The following is a 20,684-nucleotide window of genomic DNA, read 5'->3' as shown; positions in this document are numbered from 1 at the left end:
CGGAACAGAAGCTTCTTCATCACTTCAGAAATTCTTTCATCAGCTCTAGTGAAACTGTTCCAGATGACTGCAAGCCCACAACCAAAACTTGTGCACGTCAACTGGTAACTAAGATAGATCTATAACTGCTGAAGAATGAGGAGGAAAATTCATATCACTTCTGCGTGTAGTACTTGAAGCATCTACCCAGCAAGAAGGTCCCTCAGAAGCCAACTGTCTGGTTCCAAGAATTACATAGATAGGCTTCTCACTTGAGAAAACCTAGACTGTAGGGCTGCCGGAAAGCTCACTTTCTTGGGAGCAAGAATTATTGAACTAGGTTGCAAATATTATGTATACATTTAATATATTATTATTTTGATGATGATTTTGATAATTATTATGATGATTTCTTAGATACAAAATGCAAAAGCAGCACCAGAACCTACAAATTATCTTCCTTTCTCCCACCTCCCATCACTAGGCTACAGAGCCAGGCCCCCCTCTTATTGGTCCAAGGGATTCTGCATTCCTGGTTGCACAGGTGTAACCTGGCAGAGGAAGCACTCTTGCTCAAAATACTTTGTTCAACATCATACCGGTATATCCTCACTTCTTCGAAATGTCCCTTCCAGCTACTGATCTCTGTTCCCTCTTATCACCTACAGTCCTTTGTTAAGGTCTAATGTTTTCAAGGCACCCTAAACCTTGAACAGGTTCAAAAAGTCACAAGAACAAAACAGAGCAAGTGGCGATAGGAAAATCTACATCTCCCTGAACGCATGACAAAACTTGACACGTGTCTGAACACATTAACCACAAACAGAATCATTCTCTTATCAACTCAAGATAGAACATACAGCAAAGAGAGCAGCAGCATGTCTTTAGTGTCAGTAGTTTGGGACTTTTTTGTCTCAGAAGGGAAAGTGTACTGCAAGCATCAGCTTGTAGCTGCATCAGTAAAAGAATTCTCATATATTTTTAAGTAGAGAATATATTTTTAATTAGAGACAGCTACTTATAGAATCAAAGAATCATTCAGGCTGGAAAAGACCTTTAAGATAATTGAGTCCAACTGTTAACCTAACACTGCCAAGTCCACCACTAAACCATGTCCCTAAGTGCCACATCTACACATCTTTTAAATACCTCCAGGGATGGTGACTCAGCTGCTTCCCTGGGCAGCCTGTTCCAGTGCTTGACAACCCTTTCGGTGAAGAAATTTTTCCTAATACCCAATCTAAACCTCCCCTGGCACAACTTGAGGCTGTTTCCTCTTGTCCTATTTGGTAAGAGACCGACATCCACCTTGTTACAACCTTCTTTCAGGTACTTGTAAGAGAGCAAGTCATTCCAGAGCATTTAATCAGAAGAAAAGGCTTTATAAGGCTAAAAGTTTATGAACACTGCTAAAATGGAGAATGGCACTTAGCATAGCATGTGAGACTCATATGCATGACTCCCACCTGCCTTCCTAGCTTTACTGAGCTCATTGGAGTAGCATGCTTGGTCTATAGCCAATGCACCAGCTGCATTGGGTTGTCTTCTCTCTCCTTGCTGCTCCTCAACAGCAGACTAGTGTCTTGGTTCCTCCTTGTCCTACCTTAAACAGAAACTCATTGCATAACCCAAACGTGTGGACTTCTGTGCTCACAGTGCAGGAAGTCAAAAAGTCTGACTATAAAGTCCACAGTAAAACCTAAAATGCAAAGCACCTGGTGAAGGAACAAGACAAAACTGTGTGACACTAGCAGAAGATAGGTATATCTTCTGCATATAGCTGCCAAGAAACTTACTGCGGACCAGTAACTGGTCAGAGCAAACGTGAAACTTCAATTCTTCATCAGTATAAAGAGATGGAAAGCCAGACTCAGCGGTGAAGAGCACCAAGTGTACACTGGCAATCTACCTTGTTACCTCCACATCTGTTAGGATTTCAGTGCCACTCCCGTTCTTCTCTCCCTTGACTTACTACTATGTTTATAAATCAATTAGATGGAAGCATAAGAAACTTTAAACGCTGTGATCAGTTTTAACAAATTTTCAAGAAGTTTTATCCAGTGAGAAAGAGATGCCTATTTGCATATTTCCAATAAACCCAGAATGGAGACATTTGTAGTTAAAATAGGTCTTGTGATTCAGTCTGGTTTAGTGTCATACTCATCTTAATGTCAAGTATTTCCAAAGAACTTCCTCTTTAGCTGGTTCATATGCAGAACTTGATATATATTATTTTAAAACCCCCAAACTCTGACAAAGTATAAAGTAACTTTTTACACCATTTTTGTTACAGACATGTGGTGAGTTTCTAGTGCTTAAGGAAGCAAACCAACTTTGTTTATTCAATGAAGATATGATGATCTCATATCCCAGCTTCAGCACTGTACATCAAAGGGCTACCTTCCCCAAACAGATGAGCCTCCAGAATAATTTAGGTTCTAAAAAGTCACCACAGAAGGACACTGTAGTTAAGTTTACACCTGCAACTTCATCCACCATATCGTATGAGGCACAACACTAGGCAGAGGCAATGGAGTATGCTGGAAATTAGCATGCTGCAGAAAAAAGTGTGCTTGCATGTTTCCAGCTTCTTAACATCATGGCTTACTACTAGTCCTTCACATGAAGTGTCCTAACCTCTTCCCACCGCTGCATAAAGCCCAACTTCCCCTACCCTTTCCTCATGTCCCTCCAAAATTGTACACTTTTTAGAAAAAGGAAGTAGCTGTAGTTACTCTTTTATATTAGGTAAACCAAATATAGAAGCCCTCCAACATTTTACATGACAAAGAAACATACACTCCACTACTGAGATATTTAAAATCACCGTACTTGATTAACACTAAAAAAAGGAAAGCAAATGGAAAAAACAGCAGGCAGATTGGTGTAGAAGAAAGATTATGTTGGAAATTATTTTGCCTAATGGTTATAACTTGACAGCAAATAATTATTTTGTTCTGAATAATTTAAATATATTCATTACCTGTATTCAAGACTTTGCTGTTTTCAGATACCAAAAAATTGAAAGCAAACAGCAGTGTTCTTAAGGGGAAATGACATTGTTATCCCTATCTTATCTGCTTTATCCTTAGTATGCTTCAAATTCTATACAACTAGAACCAAAACAAGAGGTTAAAATTTGTGCTGAGATTCTGTCTTTATCTTGATTAAAGAAACACATTTAGCAAACAAAAGAGATTGTGTGAAAACCACCCAACAAATAAACTCACTGCACGTGTATTTTCAACCTGTAGTTATAACCTCCAATGTAATTTTAACACAACAGATTGTTTTGTTTCGGTTTTGTTTGAGGAAATACTTTGTAAGAGTATAAACAGCCTTTTGCAATGGTTAGCTTGACATAAAAATAAGATAATAACAAACTAATTCTCTTCAATTTGCTTCCCAGTTGACTGGGCTCGCAGATTTTCCAGATACCTTGAATTTTTTTTTCCAGAGTGCATCAATGCTGTCTTCATTGGTCAGGTGCAATCATTATGATATCCCAATCATTCTTGGTGTACGTGCAAGCATGACTGCACTGCCATTTCAGCACAGTACATATATTCTTAACTTGTACTTATGACCTAAGGATAGGTTCCCTCGTGTCTCTGCTAGAATTCTGCAGGTGACTGTCACCATACTGTTAACCAAACCTCTTTACATAAAAGATCACGATTGGATTTATATCTGCCCCAATGGAGATGTCCGTAATTTAAAAGCCTACTTATGAGCTGGTTGTTTAAAGTTGGTTGCCTAGTCACCAGAGAGAAATGGACACTGTTAAGATGTGACTCATCCTCTGGCAGACATCTCCGAAGTACCCTCACAGCTAAATTACTCTCACAGGTTCCCTCTCTAAGCAATGGTAACACTGCAGCCATGACGGTGTACGTGTACAGGCCAGAAAAACTTGAGAGAAGCAATCTACCTCTTACTGAACTAGCTGGCATAGCTGAGCAAGTAGACCAGATTTTGGGCACACATACTCCTCAACTCTGAGAAAGAAACTAAAAACCTAGAAGTGAAATACAAACTGAAAACTAAAATCCACTTTCCTACAGGATCTCAGAAGCCGTGGATACAAAAGAGAAAGTACCTTATGACACATTATTACCCTCTCTCCTCCTTTCACACTATTTTCTCCTTCTTCCAGAACTGGAATAAGTTCCAGGATTCAACTACTTTTCTTCTTAGATGCTTTAACTGATGCAGGAGGGAGTGTTATCAGCTTAGTCAGTTGCCATGTGTCTACATCTAGCTACCTAGACGTAAGCAAGGTGTCTAAGCTCCCACCACACAGGAGATTTAAGTCGTTACAGTCCGTAGAACACAGAGACACTCGTCTCAAATTAAGTCATCTACAGTCACTGAACTCAATATTGACCACTGCCCACATGCAAATACCTCGCATTAGTTTTGAGTGGGATTCAGCACATCTGTTAGCATACATATGGATATCTGCACCTGTCCTAAAGTTAGGAGACACTGACAATCCTTCTTGTTCATTCCCTAATCTCTGTTATTCTATTGCTTCTCCATTTCTTATTTCAGACTATGCACTTCACAACCTACGTGCTGAGCTTCCTGAACTGCGTGGCCAGCAGGTTAAGGGAAGTGATCCTTCCTCTTGTCTCAGCATCAGCGAGGCTGCAGCTGGAGTAGTGCATTGAGATCTGCACGCCCTGCGACAGGAAAGACATGGACTTGCTGGAGCAAGTTCAATGCAGGGCCACGAAGATGACGAAGGGACTGGAGCATCTTTCACATGAGGAGAGGCTAAGAGAAGTGGGACTGTTCAGCCTGGAGAAGAGAAGGCTCAGGGGGATTTTATCAAAATATATAAATGCCTGAAGGGAGAGAATGAAGAGGACAGAGTCAGGCTTTTCTTAGTGGTGCCCAGTGACAGGACCAGTGGCAATGGGCACAACCTGAAACACGGGAGGTTCCCTCTGAAAATCAGGAAACACTCTGTCACTGTGAGGGTGACTGAGCACTGGCACAGGTTGGTCAGAGAGGTGGTAGTCTCCATCCTTGGAGACATTCAAAAGCCATCTGGACCAGGACAGGCTCCGGGCTGACCTGCTGGAAAGCAGTTTTGCAGAGAAGGACCTGGGAGTTCTAGTGGACAGCAAGTTGCCCCTGGGCCAGCAGTGTGCCCTGGTGGCCAAGAAGGCCAATGGTAGCCTGGGGTGCATCAGGAGGATCGTGGCCATCAGGTTGAGGGAGGTGATCCTCCCCCTCTACTCTGCCCTGGTGAGGCCACATCTGGGGTACTGTGTCCCATTCTGGGCTCCCCAGTTCAAAAGAGACAGGAACTGCTGGAGAGGGTCTAGCAGAGGGCTACAAAGATGATGAGGGGACTGGAGCATCTGCCTTAAGAGGAAAGGCCGAGAGAGGTGGTGCTGTTCAGCCTGGAGAAGACTTGAGAGGGGACCTTATCAATGTATACAAGTATCTTAAAGGCGAGTGTCAAGAGGATGGGACTAGGCTTTTTTTAGTGGTGCCCAGCGCCAGGACAAGGGGCGGTGGGCATAAACTGAAACACAGAAGTTCTACCTGAATATGAGAAAAAACTTCTTATTTAAATATTTTAAAACTGTCTTATTTGAATTTCACACTTCTAGTAAGTTTTGCCTTCACTATAGCTTTTCATAATTCCATATTTAAAAGAATGAATTTAAAATTTGATTTCAGTTATTGCAAATAATTAACTTTTACCTATCGTGAACTCCAATTGAAATATTGCTTGGCTATAAACCAACAGCATAAAAACTAATTAATGCATAGCTTTCACATATTTTGTAAATGATCCAAAATCAATCCTATTAGACTGACTCTCTTGTCTGTCACCAGAGCACTTCCACAAGACATTTAACTAGATGTAAGCAGACTTACCTGAATCACCATTTATAATTACACAAAGAATTCAAGGAGTATCATACTCTGACGTTGACTAAAGACCTACACAAGACTAAATGTGGATGACCGGAGGATGTCCAGGCTAACTGGAAGATGAAGAAGGGCACGTGGCAGGACATGAATGTGAAGGTAACTGCGTCCTACATTATCAGGCTCTGATCAAAGATTCTCAAGAAAGTCAGCACATATTTAATACTAATTTTAAGTACGTAGAAGGGCTGATATTTTAAGTGTGAATACAGCACTGTGGGGTAATACAAATGCTTCTGCATTCCCTTCAAAACATTTTTTATAACAAAAAGAGTTCAGTAAGGATCGTTCAAAATAATTTAAGAAAGATGTGCAAGAGGAAGAAGAACAACAAGAAAAATCAATGAATCTTAGGTCTGATCAGATGTTAACTACATCATGTTATTTTTTAAGACAAGAACTACAAAAATGAAAGTCTAGTATAAGTATTTTGTTCCCCATCCCAATCACATCCTACCCTATAAATGCCAATCTTAAGGGAAAGGAATTCACTACAGAAAAAACACCTCAGCTGAACAATTAGCTAACGGAAAGGATGAATAAAGTTCTTAACAAACAGAACTCAAAACAATCTAAAGTACAGTCAGAAGCATTTAACAACAGATACCTGCAGTCTATGCAAAACCAAGTTAACAACTTCAAAATCATGAATAAGAACTAAAGCAGTCAAAAATCAGAATTTAAATTCAAACCATGCACTCAACGCTGTCTGCACTATCTTAACCCTAAGCCTTTAAAGTACATGTTCTAAATTACAGATTCTCTATAGTTTTCCAGTATCTGAAGTATAAAAAGTGCAACTTTTCATATGATCTGAGAAAAGCAAATGACTGTAGCATAGAAACAATGTAGAAGGCTGTTGCGCTTGGCTTAGTGAAATCTGCAAAGTAAACAAGGTTTTAGAAACTTCAGCGTTTGTAAGGTTAAGACAATTTCAACTTCTTAAGATCTGAACTGAACTCTACACAAATCCAAAGCAGCTCACAGAAGACTTGGGGTATTCCAAATTTTGAACTTTATGCAATGCAGGGCACCTTGCAAACAAACAAATGACACTTGATAAGAAAAAAGAGGCTGCAACACTAAAATCACAGAAAGGGCCCGAAAGATACCTTTTCCCTATGAAATAACCTAGCTACATGGTTACCAGTAACCCTGGCATGTGACCTGTATGACAACAACATCATACTAATGAGTGGAGGGAACTGCATGTCCTAGAGGGCATATCTCATCTGTTGGTACCAACTTGAATTTACCTCTTGAAGCAGGTATGTGGTAGCTATGATTCAGTAAGCCTTAACATGCCCCTCAAATTTCAATCCTGCAAAAGTATAGCAATGAGAAATGTAAGCTGAGAACCCAAGAGATTTTAAAGGGGGAGAAAATAATGGAGAGAACATGGGCTGATATGTATGTGTCCAACGAAACATTCAAGTGGATACCATTTACTAAGGTGTTTTGACTGTTTTAAAGAAAAAAATAGTAGGGAAACTGCTTCTGGCCTTCACTAAACTGAATGATATGCATTATATGGAAGCACTTCTGTAAACAACTGTTGAAAGAATTTCTGGCTTAAAGTCAAATTAGTGACTTGGGTGAACACAGAAATCAATCTCCAGTGCCATATCTTGTACCTGGAAAGTCAGATCCTGTTTCATCTGAGAGTGTTCATTACATGTTAAAAATACAAATTGTGTGAATTTAAGTAAACCTAAACTGGGAACATGGTGAAGAGAAAGTAGAAACTGACAATTCAGAAATCATATTGGCACCATCCATTTTAATACTCCACATAAGCAGAAGTGCAACAAAAACTAAACTGCAGAACAGCATCATATACAGTCATGAATGTCTAAGTGATCTTTCGAGCTGAAAATACAGACAGTGAAGTATCTAACAGGCAACGAACTAGTGACTGAGTATCACACCTAGCTGACTTGGTGTTCATGCATTTACTCAGCCTTTTTGTTAAAATGCAAGAAAATGTGATTCAACAAAGGTATCGTATGTTAGAAAATGTCAAAAGCAGTAAGAATTACAAAAACACACAGGCTGACACAGAATGACTTAACACTGATTTGACAACCTGTGTATTTCTGTAATTGTACATGTACATATGTTATCAACTATCCACACCTGTAGTGCTAAAAGGTGCGTTCATAGTGTTTCATATCTTTCTTCAGTTTATTCAATATACCATGAAACTTTACTCCTTTATCAAGTTCTCTCAAAAGATGCCAAATTATAATTTCTAATAGAGAAGGAAAAGAGGCTTCTTATTCACAGAAGTATGACAGACATGCTGTGCAAAAACCAGCTGAAACTCACTACATTAACTTCTTTCCAAATTGTAGCACTTATTACAAAACTGTAGAGTGCAGCTCTTGCTACAGAAAAAATTGAGACTGAAAACATATCACCACTGATGATGACTTAATTCATGCCAACTGAAGCAATATGAAAACCAAATGATTTTTTTAAGCCTTCCTGCGACAGAGAAAGCTCTGTTTATTCTTATGGACTTTTACCTATGTAAAACATACTGTCAATCCGCAATCAAAAATATATCATTTATGAAAAAGAATCCTAAGAAAGTTGCATTATACAGCTAAATAAAACTGTATGTTAAAAGGGAATTTAAATAACAACTGCAAAATATATTCTGAAAAAAAAAAAATTGAGCTGTTTTTTGTAAGTCTGTATAACCAAGTATACGTACAGTTTCTACTACCAGTAAAGGAGGAATTAAAATGCCTTTCCTTTTCTGTCCTTTCCTTCCCTCTCTAATGAACACCTGTTCAAAAGGAAGGGCTATTAAAAGAGCCAGAAAAGTAACAGGAAGGGTCGTGCATGTGGAGGAAGTTACAGATCCTTAGGGGGGCATAGAGGCTTGGGCTGATTGCCAGGACAGAGAAATTCTGGCTTGTTACTTGCACCATTTTCATTGATATGTATGGTCAGACCAAATTGCTGAGCAGACTTCCCTATTTACTACTGCTGGGTCACTCCTTTTAGTTACCCTGCAAGCTCACAGAATATTTTGGAACAGTCAGTGCAAATGGTGAGAGACCAAACTACTACATTACAGCAGCAATATGTGAAGTGTCCACAGGCACTTCACTCTGAGCTTACCACAAATTAGTAGGTTCTAAATAGCAAGGGCACAATTTAAGCTCTTCTTAAGATTGCATCAATTGAATAATGAGCTGCTTTGGAAATGGTGGCACTTTATCTGTTTGAAAAGCAGACAGTCTTTTGAACCAAGAAATCAGGGTCTGAACTCCTAATTTCTAAGTTTGTAAAATTTTTAAAAGAAGCTTATCTGTACTAAATCTTCCAGATTGCTAATCTGTTTGAGTGCTAAGTGCCTTAGTGCTAAGAACAGAGTCGGAAGGAAAAAGACAGACCACACTATCTGATTGGTGTGAAGAAAGTGATTTTGCATCCTGATGGTTGTTATCATAGCGAGAAACAGCTACAGATGTCCTAGGAAAACAGAAAAACATGAAAAAATCCTCACAACAAAGTTGTTAAAAGTTGCTTTTTGGAATAAAATCTTGAGGCTTGCTGACAACCGAAGAAGAAATAAACAGTAGGGTAAACATTTCTACCATTTCTTCAACAGTCTTATTTATAGTTGTGGGTCTAAAGCTATATCCATGGCAGTAAAAGTAATCTTAGGGGCTCAGAGAACAGCGGCACCCTGCAAATATTACCCAGCTCTTTTGTTGTCTGTCAGTTTATCACCATCCAGCCAGTGCTTTACACCTTCGGAAGTTAAAAGATGAAAACTTTATACTTACCATCACAAATAAAAACATTACTCAGAAATTTCTGTTCTTTTTGAATCCAAGTACACTGTGCTGATTATATACACAACAGTTTTTTAAGCAACACATTATTTTTAAAACAGCAAGACTTACCAATCCACTTAAGGCTAAAATCCAGATGTAGGAACCAGAGGTTACAAGCTAGAAGACAAGAACAGTGATTTAGAATTTTAATTTTACAAAGCTGCTGTTGTATGAACTACTATGTTGCAGTATTGTATAGGCTAGGTGCTTATCACTACAATGGGAGAAGTTAGACATTTATCTCTGTGAAAATTCGGTTTAACATTAAAAAAAGATGTATTCCAGAAGTAGAAGTGGAAAAAACACAGGGATCCAACAATTGTTCTCCTTCTACAGAACAATACATTTTATTTTCATATAGTATACCAAGTATAACAGGATGTCAGTTATAGGCTGCACAGAAAAACAAGTCTGAAAGATAGACTGAAGCAAAGGAAATGACTCAGCAGCAACAGGAGAAGAGTTCCAAGTGGGGCAGGCAGTGCAAGTGAAGCTCTCGGATGTGCAGTCATGGAGAGATTAAACATGAGCATCAGAATCAAAGAAATAAATTTCTCACCCAGCAGCATAACAGTCGACATGAAATCATAGAAGTAGGTCTGAATGAATTATTAAAAAGATCCTGATAAGCCAACAGGACAGCCCATCATTTCTAGTAAAGTATATGATTAATCACCTGGAAAAGGTTATTACCAACTGCAAGAAAGGGCTGAAAACTAGACTGATACTGGTTACCAAACTAGTTCTGCACAATGCCGACTGAATCACGAGAACACCTCCTCTCTAGTCTTCTGACTATGGAAAGAGTGACTTGAGATAAGGGCAGAGTTTACAAATAAGGAGAAGGCAAGTGATTTTTCCCTCAGCCTCTGTGTGACAGCAGCAACCATTCTGTACGCAGCAGGGAAAGCAAAGGTACAGAGATTAGTAACAACAGTGATCTGTACTGGAGGTGGTGTTTGTATGAAAGCAAAAGGCAAAAGACAAAAAAAGGCAAAAAAATGGAAAAGAGCTTAGACAATATCCCAGCTTTCCACTTTCCCAAAGACCAGAATAATAGTGGTATTGATGGGTTCAGAAGAGAGGTAACAAGGTTTCTGAAAGATCAAGAAAATAAGGTGTTAGAGCAGAAATTGAAGGAATCCAAAGGCTGAACAGCAAAAGGGATGAATGAAATGTTCACTAGAGCATGAGTCTATATTCTGAAACTGGCCATTCATTCTAAAATACTCTCTACCACACTTCACATAACTATGGTGCTTTCCACTGCTACTCCTAGAGCTATTTTTGAGTCCCTGGAATATATAAAAATTAGTATAATTTCTCATAAGTCTGCACAACTCCTGTTTCATAATTCAGATTGTGACAAGACTGTCCCTTCATTTCTAGGCTGCTGGGGTTTTCTGTTGTTTTTTTGAGCAACACTGCTTTTCTGTGGCAAAAATATAGGTAAGGTACCAAGTACTTATATTTTTGCACTCATATTTAACATAATGCTACATGATATTGCTGTGCTCTGTGTTCACTATTTTAAATTACCTGTGACATGGTAATGCTTGATATACAGATAATATTAATTTACATCAGTGGAACTAAGCCAAAGCTTTGATTATTTACCAACAGTCTTACCACAGAAAAACACTGTATTCTACAGACAAGGGGAAAATAAACAAGATCAAGAATATAAGCAAATGAGAAAGGTGAAGGTCACAAATGCCTTAGCATCAGGTTCTGTTTTCATCTGTTTTCATCTAGTTAATTTTGTTGACCAAAAACAGCAACAAAAAATTGTAGAATTGTCTCATTTTATTTTCCTGTGCAAGACAATCAAGACAGAAGACAACGGAAGAACAGATCACTTGCCCACCACTTCAACAAGTAGAAATGCATACTAGCAACATGTTTTTCAGTATTTTAGTTGATGGGACTGTCACTAGCTAAACATATGTGGAATCATACACGTGGAAACATCAAGATTCATAGATGAACATCCAGAAATGCTAACTACTACATTAGTAATTCATTAAAAGGTGAACAAGCAAGTACATACCATACCTGTAAACCCAGTATATAAACCAGTGTCTTGTTTGTGATAGAAAAGTGGCCTAATACTTGTGTCACCTGCACTCTTGGAATGGAGGAATAAAATGGTACAAACAGAGCAAACACAGGACCCAAGCTGCAAAAAGGAAGATACAGATGGTTAATAAGAATGATAGTAGCAACAGTAATGTAAAACAATCAAGTGTAATTAATCTTAAGTACATAACAATCAAAATGTAATACCATCTTGCAAAAAAAGGTCTTCCTTGGGAACCAGTGATCAGATAACGTGTGGCATTCAGGACAATAGATTCATTAGCAAGTAAGAACAGGTGACAAAAAGTATCTTATTTCCAAATGTTTAGGACTGGAGGCAGCAGAGAAGGCAATGTATTTAGTCTAATAGCAGGCTGTTTCTATAAAATACAGCACACAAAAAGATCAGCAGTAGTCTCCTGCATCAGAGCAAAACCTCTTCAATTCAAATGGATAAATATAAGGATTATAGCTTTCCCAAAAGGTTATAGAAACCACTTCACTTATGAAGTTAAGCTCCTAATATTTACCCAGGCTTAAGCTGTTACAGGATTGTCAGCAGACCAAGATGTGAATATCGACAGTTCCATTTAACTTCCCTTTGCCGTTGACTTCCATGGCCCTACAAATAACTTTCTTTAGGGTCCTCACCTTAACCACAGTAAGTTTATTAAGTTTCCAAAACCTCACTGGAAGCAGTGTCATAGAATTTAAGACTCAAGCACCTTTTACAACGACCAGATACCTAGACTGAACTTGTGAACATAAACTAGTGCATTTCATCCATATACCCAGATACAAAGCCTGTGTTCCTCATGATAAAACACCCAGAAAACGAAACCATTTATTAAAACCAGGAGAGGCTGCAGCAGAACCAATGCCAAAGGCATGCATATGGGAGATTCTAGAAGAAAAACACTTCCTAGGATGGAGAAGGGCAAGCAAAAATGGTCACTTCAGGTGGACACGACCTGCTCCACCAGCAGAGCTGCAGTGATGGTGACCTCCAGGCAGCAAACTGCAGGCAGCAGGCAGGGAGAGGCTCACATCTACCCCAGCTGAATCCTTGCTCATGGTTCTGTGCTGTCTGGTGTCCGACAGGCGTGGGATGCTGCACGGCGTAACTTTTCACTGCTCACCAGCTTATCAAAACTTTCAAGAGTTGCAGTTTCCACAGGCCTTTACATGAAAGGGATCTTATTATATGTGAATTATCAGCAGGAATTGTGCAACGGCACAAACCAAGACGTAAATAACTTGAAATTTTTGCTCAAAAATAAATTTCCCTTCTGGAGGAGCTACTGATAGGAGTAATACCATGTGAAATGATGGTCTGAATAATAAAGCATTTCCTGAATAACTGCCAAATGCAACACCCACAGCTATAAAAAAACCCTTCAAATATTATTTTTACTCATTTAGTGGGCTGTTGCCTAAGAGCGTTTTGTTATCATTTTGTTTGTTACATTTGAAGTTTACTTGCTGAAAAGCTTCCTCTCTGAGGACTTATGTACAGTTTATTTATAGAAACATTTTTAGTACCATCCGTTTAATACAGTCAGATGCACTTGAAAGTATAGAGAACATTAACTAAGGAACTACTGAAAAATGTTCAATTTTGCATATAATCCTTCTTACACAAACAAAACCCCACCCACCTGTATAAACACACACAACACATTCTTAAAACAAATCATAATTAAGTTGTAGGATTTGATAGGCACAGCTGTAAGAGCGCCACATGCAAAAATAATTCCTCATTAGAAGTGCTTCCATTGTAGACGATATTCACTGAAGTAAATTAGGTTTTGTAAGTGAAGAGAGAAGAAAAAACAAAGACAAAATACCTCTTCCTTTCTTTGAAAAGTAATTTTAAATGATTTCTTTCTACTTTTACTAAATGACCTGAGGGAGTACCAAAACTGTGGCATGCTTTTTAGGTTTTATTCCTCCTGTGATGAATAGCGACTCAGACACCGATTTCACATGCAAGAGTGCACTCGATAAGATGGGAAAGTACAAAAAGGAAATCCCCACGACTGCAAGTATGTTTTAAAAAGAGATGAGAGAATGTTGAAAGGTTCCTTAAATGTCAATATTCATCACAAACGTCAACAGAGACTATAGAAAGCACCACCCCAGTCCAGGGTAGTAATCCATGTAATCCAAAGCTCAGTGTCTGATGCTGCTCAGTACCTGACCATCTAGAGGACCAGAGGAAACCCAGTGATGGACTTTTTCTCCTAAAACAGCAAGTTCGTAGGCACCACAGACGTATGCCTCCAAAGACATCAGGTTTTGGTTTTTTAAACAGAGTTCACATCTAGCATAAACAGGTATTACACAAATACTGACTCCGGCATCTTTTTTTAGAATTTCAAAACTAACGCCCTTCAAAATATTTTGTGAAACTCATTTGTACAGGTGACTCCACTGTGTGAAAATTTATTCCAATTAATTTTAAACTTTCACCCTCAACTTCCATTATATAATTCTGTACTTTTATTTTGCAAATTTCAATTAATCTTTTCTGCTGCCTTCAGAACTTTCTGTACATTACTCATGCCTTGTTTCAGATTATCTATATGGAAACACTGCTTACCTACGGCAGGTCTATCAGAGAAGTTATCTACATAACAATACTAGAATATGACTGATGTAGTAAGGGACAAGAAACTGATGGCAAAGGAATATATGGACCCACTGCCTGGTGGAGAAATGGACCTAGTGTCAAAGGACATGAAAAAAGCCAAGGTACTTGATGCCCTTTTGGCCTCAACTTTCACTGGTTAGTTTTGCCCTCAGACCTCCCAGTTTCCTGAGCCTCCTGTGGGACTGAAGCAACACCTGCTGTAGAGGAAGACAGTTAGGAAGCTCTTGAGCCCAACTGGCCACACAGGAGTCAACAGGACCAGATGGGATGTACCTCAGGGTGCTGAGGGAGATGGCTGATGTTACTGTCACTGAAACATCGTGATGATCAGGGCAGGTTCCTGATGACTGGAAAAATGCAAATGTCATACCCATCTTCAAAGAGGGCAAGAAGAGGATTCAGGTAGCTACAAGCCTCACCTCTGTCCCTAGGAAAGTTACAGAGCAGGTCTCCTAGAAGCCACTGTCAGCCACATGATGGACAAGGCGATTGCTAACATCCCATATGGATTTACCAAGGGTGACTCTGGTGCTGTGGACAAGGAAGGGGAAGGCACCGAATGCTACACATTCTGACTTTAGGATGGCCTTTGACTCGGTCTCCTCTTGAGTCCCTGAAGAAAAACTGGGGAGAGATGGACTGAATAAGCAGATTTGAGGGAAACTGGCTGCACTGCTGGACTCAAAGGGTTCTGACCAGCAGTAAAAAGTCCAAGCAGCAGCCAGTTACTAACAGCTTCCCTCGGGGATCCACACTGGGGCCAACACGATTTATTGTCTTTATCAACAACCTGGATGATGGGCAGTGTGCTCTCAGCAAGCTGGTGAATAACATCAAATCGGAGGGAACAGCCAATACTTTGGAGAGCAGGACCACATTCAGATATTCCTTGATAGGCTGGAGAAATGGGCTAACAGGAACCGTACAGAATTCAACAACAGCAACTGCAGAGTCTTCCACCTGCGTTCAAATAATGCTGTGCAATGGCATAGACTGGCTAGAAAACAGATTTGCAGACAAAGAGCTGGGGAATTCTTTGAATATTAATCAGCAGTTCATCCTTGCAGGAAAGGTCAATTGCATACACAGCCGCATTATCAAGTGTGTAGTCACCAGGCCAAGAGAAGTGATTGCTCAGCACTTCTGAGCCTGAACACAAATTATTGTGTCTACTTTTGGGCTCCTCTCTTTGAGAGGCATTCATACACTGCAGCAAGTCCAGCTGAGGGTAATGATGGTCCAGTACTGTACCAGGTTTCCCATAGCTAGAACCCCATCCTCAGAGATACAGCCTGAGCACACAGCCCCAAGTAACCTGTTCTTGTTGGATGTGCTTTGAACCCAGGGTTGAGCTAGATGACTGCCACAGGTCCTGTCTAACATAAGCTATTCTGTTCTTCTGTGAATAATCAAAGCCTTGTTCCTGAAGCTCACAATCACTGGAGGGATTTCTGTTCCCGTGTTTCACTAGACAGGTACAAACATCCATCCATGTACTGTCAATAAAAGGACTTGTTCTTAACTATTTTAGTTATGTTAATTAATTGGTAACATACAGTCAGATTCAACATGTACCAGTGGAAAACACACTCTTATTGAAGGACTACTAAAATTCCCTCTTTTCCTTCATTTCTCTCTCTTCCTCTTGTTTTTGCTTTTTCCCTCATCCCTTTTAATTTCCTTTCCTCTCCTCTCCCCTATTTCCCTTCCTTTTCCAGAGGCTTTCATCCTGGCCCGGGCATCAGGAACACTCTTTCAAGTGCCATGATTAACTTCTACTAGAAACTTGAGATGTCTGTATGCAAAGAAGGGCCATAGACACAAACACACACTGACTCTAAACTGAGTTTATGACCACTTAATGTTTGGGAAGTTAATTTCAGTCATGTGGGTTACAGAACAAAATTTTCAAATAAACCAGAAAACTCTAAAACCTGAAAGATAAAATTCTAGAGTTTGAACACTCTATATGGAAACCATGTCCATCCCAAAGGTGAACTGTAATAGCAGGCTCTACATCAATTATATCCTCATTTCAAAGAGCATGTTAACTTCCAACATTTGCAGTGAAAAAAGAACACAGCAGACCAGAGAGTAACATTCTACATTGTATGAAGCGATGAGATTGGTTTTGTACAGAGAAAAAAAAACCCAAACAACTTGAAGAAACAATAACCTTAAAAAAAATAAACCAGAGATGTAGAAAGTTCTGGCAGAGAAGAAAGAATCAGGGGCAAACACTTCTTGTAAGAGAAATACTCCACTTAGATTTTAAAAGGGTGAACACTAAATGTAGATCAAAATAATATATTTTAACATCAGTAAATATATGCACAAAATACAGAAAAAATAGTTCTAAAGATGTATGAACAAACTGGTAGAAAGCAAATTTTATTTCTGCAAAATGCCTGCTGTTGTCAATTCAAGTTCCATGGGATTAAGCATGCAGAAAAACCCTGCTATTTTGTTCAGAGTGACTCACTACACTTACTAATTGCGGTGCTGTATTTTTCTTCATTTAAGTTCTTCATAAAAAACATTAACCTGACAAACTCACAACCATGTATTTATTTTTTTTTAGGGACTAAAAATACCAGTTAGAAAAGCAGCTGCAGATAATACAGAGCATGTAAACAACGTACTTGTAATTCAAGTTTTTAAGTTACTTCAGTGCTCTGTGTTCTACAGGCTGTTCAGACACTGCCATATTACACCTAAGGTGTCAGCCTTTATTCTGAAAATGTTAAACATTCTCAATAACAACCCTTAAAATTAGGTAACTCCCTGGAATATGACTACCCCTGATAGTTGGGATCCTCTGCCTGGCGGAGCCCAGGACTCAAAGGAACCATCTATTCCACCCAACCATTGCTCTACACACCAGTGGGACAGCCCAGCGCTTGAGGCCTCTAAATACAGCATTAGGATACATTACCAAATACTCATGTATCTAACTGCCATTATTCCACAGGAATGCAGGAAGAAAGTGGGGAAAAAACCCCAAGAAAAAATCTGAAGATTTTGTACATTTTGAAGGGACAAAAAAGGTTACTCCTATCCACGGATATCTCAGCATAATCACTGCAACATTGGGTTCATTAAAATACGCAACCAACCTAACGCTTTACAATCCACTCATGAAGACATGTCAGACACCTACCTCTCCTAAAAAATCCTTTATTTCTTTAATGCCAAGACTACCTAACAACCTGTTTTGTAAACTGCTCAGCTCTATCATAAACCAGTTTTCAAGTTCCTCTCCCTTCCTATTGGTGAGCTAATCCACACTTTTCCTTTTCTGCTGGCTACAATCTTTCTCCCAGTTTCAGTTTTAATTTAGTCATCATTAATAAAATGATAACATATGTAATCATTACTCTTTAGCTTTTCCTAAAAAGGCCTGTTAATCCTATCTCCCCTCAACCTTTGTCATGCAAAGCTGATTTACGGTACCTGACCATTTCTATTCTAACAGCCTGCTGCAATGTACAATATAAAATTTCTTCAGTTAGGCATTCACTCAGGCAAGCAATTGCTACATACCATCAAAGGATTATTGAGCTTACAGCACTATGAAGATATTTTTTTATTTTTTTTTTTAAAACGAGGCCTCTGTCCTTCACTTAATATATGATTAGCATGCTGCCATTCATGTGAAGGCCAAAGACAGATGAAGCCAATGGAGTGGCACAGGAATGGCTGGCCAAATCCTGTGCCACAAATAAGTACGGTATCACAGGGAAAACTGTTTATCTGTAACTGGTAAGTCACTAACGTCAACTAGGCGTTACAAAGTTAGTTACTCATGCTTACCCACTGACAGCTGCTGCTCTGCATCAGATGTCTGCAGCCAGTGATTGACGGTGACAGCTTATCAGTTAGCTTTGCTTTTATGACTGATCACATTAACCGAACCAGAGCTTGAGTTCAGCAGGAGAGAGAAGCTTGCATCTTTCTAAAAGGAAGGGGCTCCCACTGAATCCCATACTTGGCTAAATCTGGAACAGAAACTGGAGCTAGGCAGTAGACAAATGAAGGCACAAGGCAATGCTGAAGGGGTTTAGATGGCAGAGTATTTTGTTGAGGATGTACAACTCAAGAACTGTACTGAAATTTTTGTTGTCCCAAGTTCATCTAAGCTTAGGTGATTAATTTCTTCTTCTTCATCTACATAAACCTAACACATTTTATCTGGCCTCTGCAGAGTTACCGTGACTCACTGGTGAGTCATCGTTTACTGTTCCTCTAATTGAAGTCACTTGAGAAAACATGTCTGTCCACAAAAAAAGACAGGATTCAGCTACAGGTTAGTTCTAGACACCTCATCTATCTCCCAGAAAACAAAAGGAGTTAGTTTTGCAAGGAAAGGCAGTTTTGCAGTTAAGATACAGGCTGGCTGGATTAATTTTCTGGTTGATCCATAAACACCCTGTGTAACTCAGAAGAAATTTCTTACCCTGGGTAGTAGCTGTCCAGTATTGTAAAGCTAAAACCAGTACCATTTGTAAGCTGCTCAAATAGATTAAGGACTAAGCAAGTAGACAGAAAATAAATCATCACAGGCATCATAACATACTGGTCAAAATATTAACTGCACTGCTTTGATGTCACCATCCCTGAAAGTAATAAATTAGTATATTAATTTGCATGTTACTCTCTTTGCGTGCCAACAGCAAAACAGTAAGCTTTTGCACACAAATGATAAAACCAAACATACATCACACTTTTTGATACGCACCATTTCTTGGTTTAAATGTTCAAACCCCGGGACAGTTAAACAGATATTGGAGAAACAGCAGCTGTATAAGAACAGACAACAAAGAGCTAGAAGGATAAATAGCGAGTAAATGAATGCAACTGGTATTATTTAGCTCAAGCAATTAATATCACATCATGCTAGACTGGACTGGTGGCTAATACATCAGTGTGACTCAAAGAGTACCATCTAGTAATGCATATTAATCAAAGGCAGGCAGCATTTTATCAGAGCAGGAAACACATATTCCCATCACTTTATGATGGTAAGACTATTTTGAAATAACATTTCATTTAATGTGAAGCTGTGGTACTAATGTCAGCCCTTGAGCATACATGCCTGTGTATATCAGTATTTCCCATTTCTACTACATATTTTTGTTGCTGGACAGGAAACCACGCTGAAGTATTACTTTGTGTACAAACCAAACAAATTCCCTTTGCAATTTCCCTTTAAACAGTCTTTAATTCTCATTACTTCATTTAAACAGATTTTACTCCGTGATGAAGCTGAATAATTAAAATATGATTCAAAAACAAGAACAGAAAATATCCAGAATAAGACCAGCAAATTCTCCCAAAGACTTTCTTAATCTGGTGTTAGAAGATAAATGCCCCATAAAAACCGAGGAGCTGAGAGCCCTTCATTGAGTCTTTCAGCTCCCTGACATCTAAGCAGAATCAAGCCATGTCTGCATTGGGAGTTCAACTCCAGAAAAACCAGCATATAGTGCCAACCAAACGCTCCAAATAGGCACAAAAGTAAGCCCACAAGGCTCTATTTCATTCTGCTACAGCAGAAACATTTAGTAAAGTTTAACTTTGCCATTAGATCTGCATTTACTATAGGCTTTCTGATGAGATGGATATGTTAGTTGAGATTTTGTCTCTGCACACCTCCAACACCGCAATGTCAGCAAATGCTTGTGCCATGAACACAGCCCTAAGGCTTCCAAAGAGGCATTCCACCCTCTACATGGGTTGGACCCACCAAAAATAGCATCATCTTGCCTACTTGCTAGTTCTTTCAAATCAGGCCACTAAATGAGGTCACTTTAAAGATAAATAGTCCTTTGCAGTCACGAACTAACAGTATGAGTTTTTGGGGGAAATCCCAGGTAACTCTCAACCACAGCCTGTAACAGCAAATGACAGGATTTTCCATCTATCTCTGATCTCCAAAACCTTCTTAACAAACACACAATTTAACTCTTACATCAATGCTCTTTACCCAGAAAAAAGGTTATTCCAGGTTAACAATGGGTTACCTCAGAATTTGACATGCCATCCCTTTCTACTCCCTAGTCACCCATTCTTATCAGTATCATTTCAGGGAAATCAGATTTGTGTTTTAGAAGCTTTTATCTTTCATGTATTTATCTTACATGTGTATTATTGTTACTATTATCCTT

At 39.1% G+C, this 20,684-nt stretch overlaps 1 protein-coding gene across 2 annotated transcripts in view; it reads right to left on the bottom strand.

Annotated features, from left to right (window-relative positions):
• The window catches only part of UBAC2 (UBA domain containing 2), a 101,154-nt gene that overhangs the window by 21,190 nt on the left and 59,280 nt on the right, over positions 1 to 20,684 (bottom strand). For both annotated transcript variants that reach the window (XM_055701340.1, XM_055701341.1), the window contains exons 5-6: positions 11,841 to 11,964; positions 9,855 to 9,902 (exon numbers count right to left, since the gene is read on the bottom strand). In XM_055701340.1, the coding sequence (XP_055557315.1) occupies positions 9,855 to 9,902; positions 11,841 to 11,964 (172 nt within the window). The remainder of the gene's footprint in view (positions 1 to 9,854; positions 9,903 to 11,840; positions 11,965 to 20,684) is intronic.

The sequence above is a fragment of the Falco cherrug genome, chromosome 2 (assembly GCF_023634085.1).
Source record: "Falco cherrug isolate bFalChe1 chromosome 2, bFalChe1.pri, whole genome shotgun sequence".
NCBI lineage: Eukaryota > Metazoa > Chordata > Aves > Falconiformes > Falconidae > Falco > Falco cherrug.
Note: the sequence above shows the minus strand (reverse complement) of the source record. Positions and strands in the feature narration are given on the sequence as shown.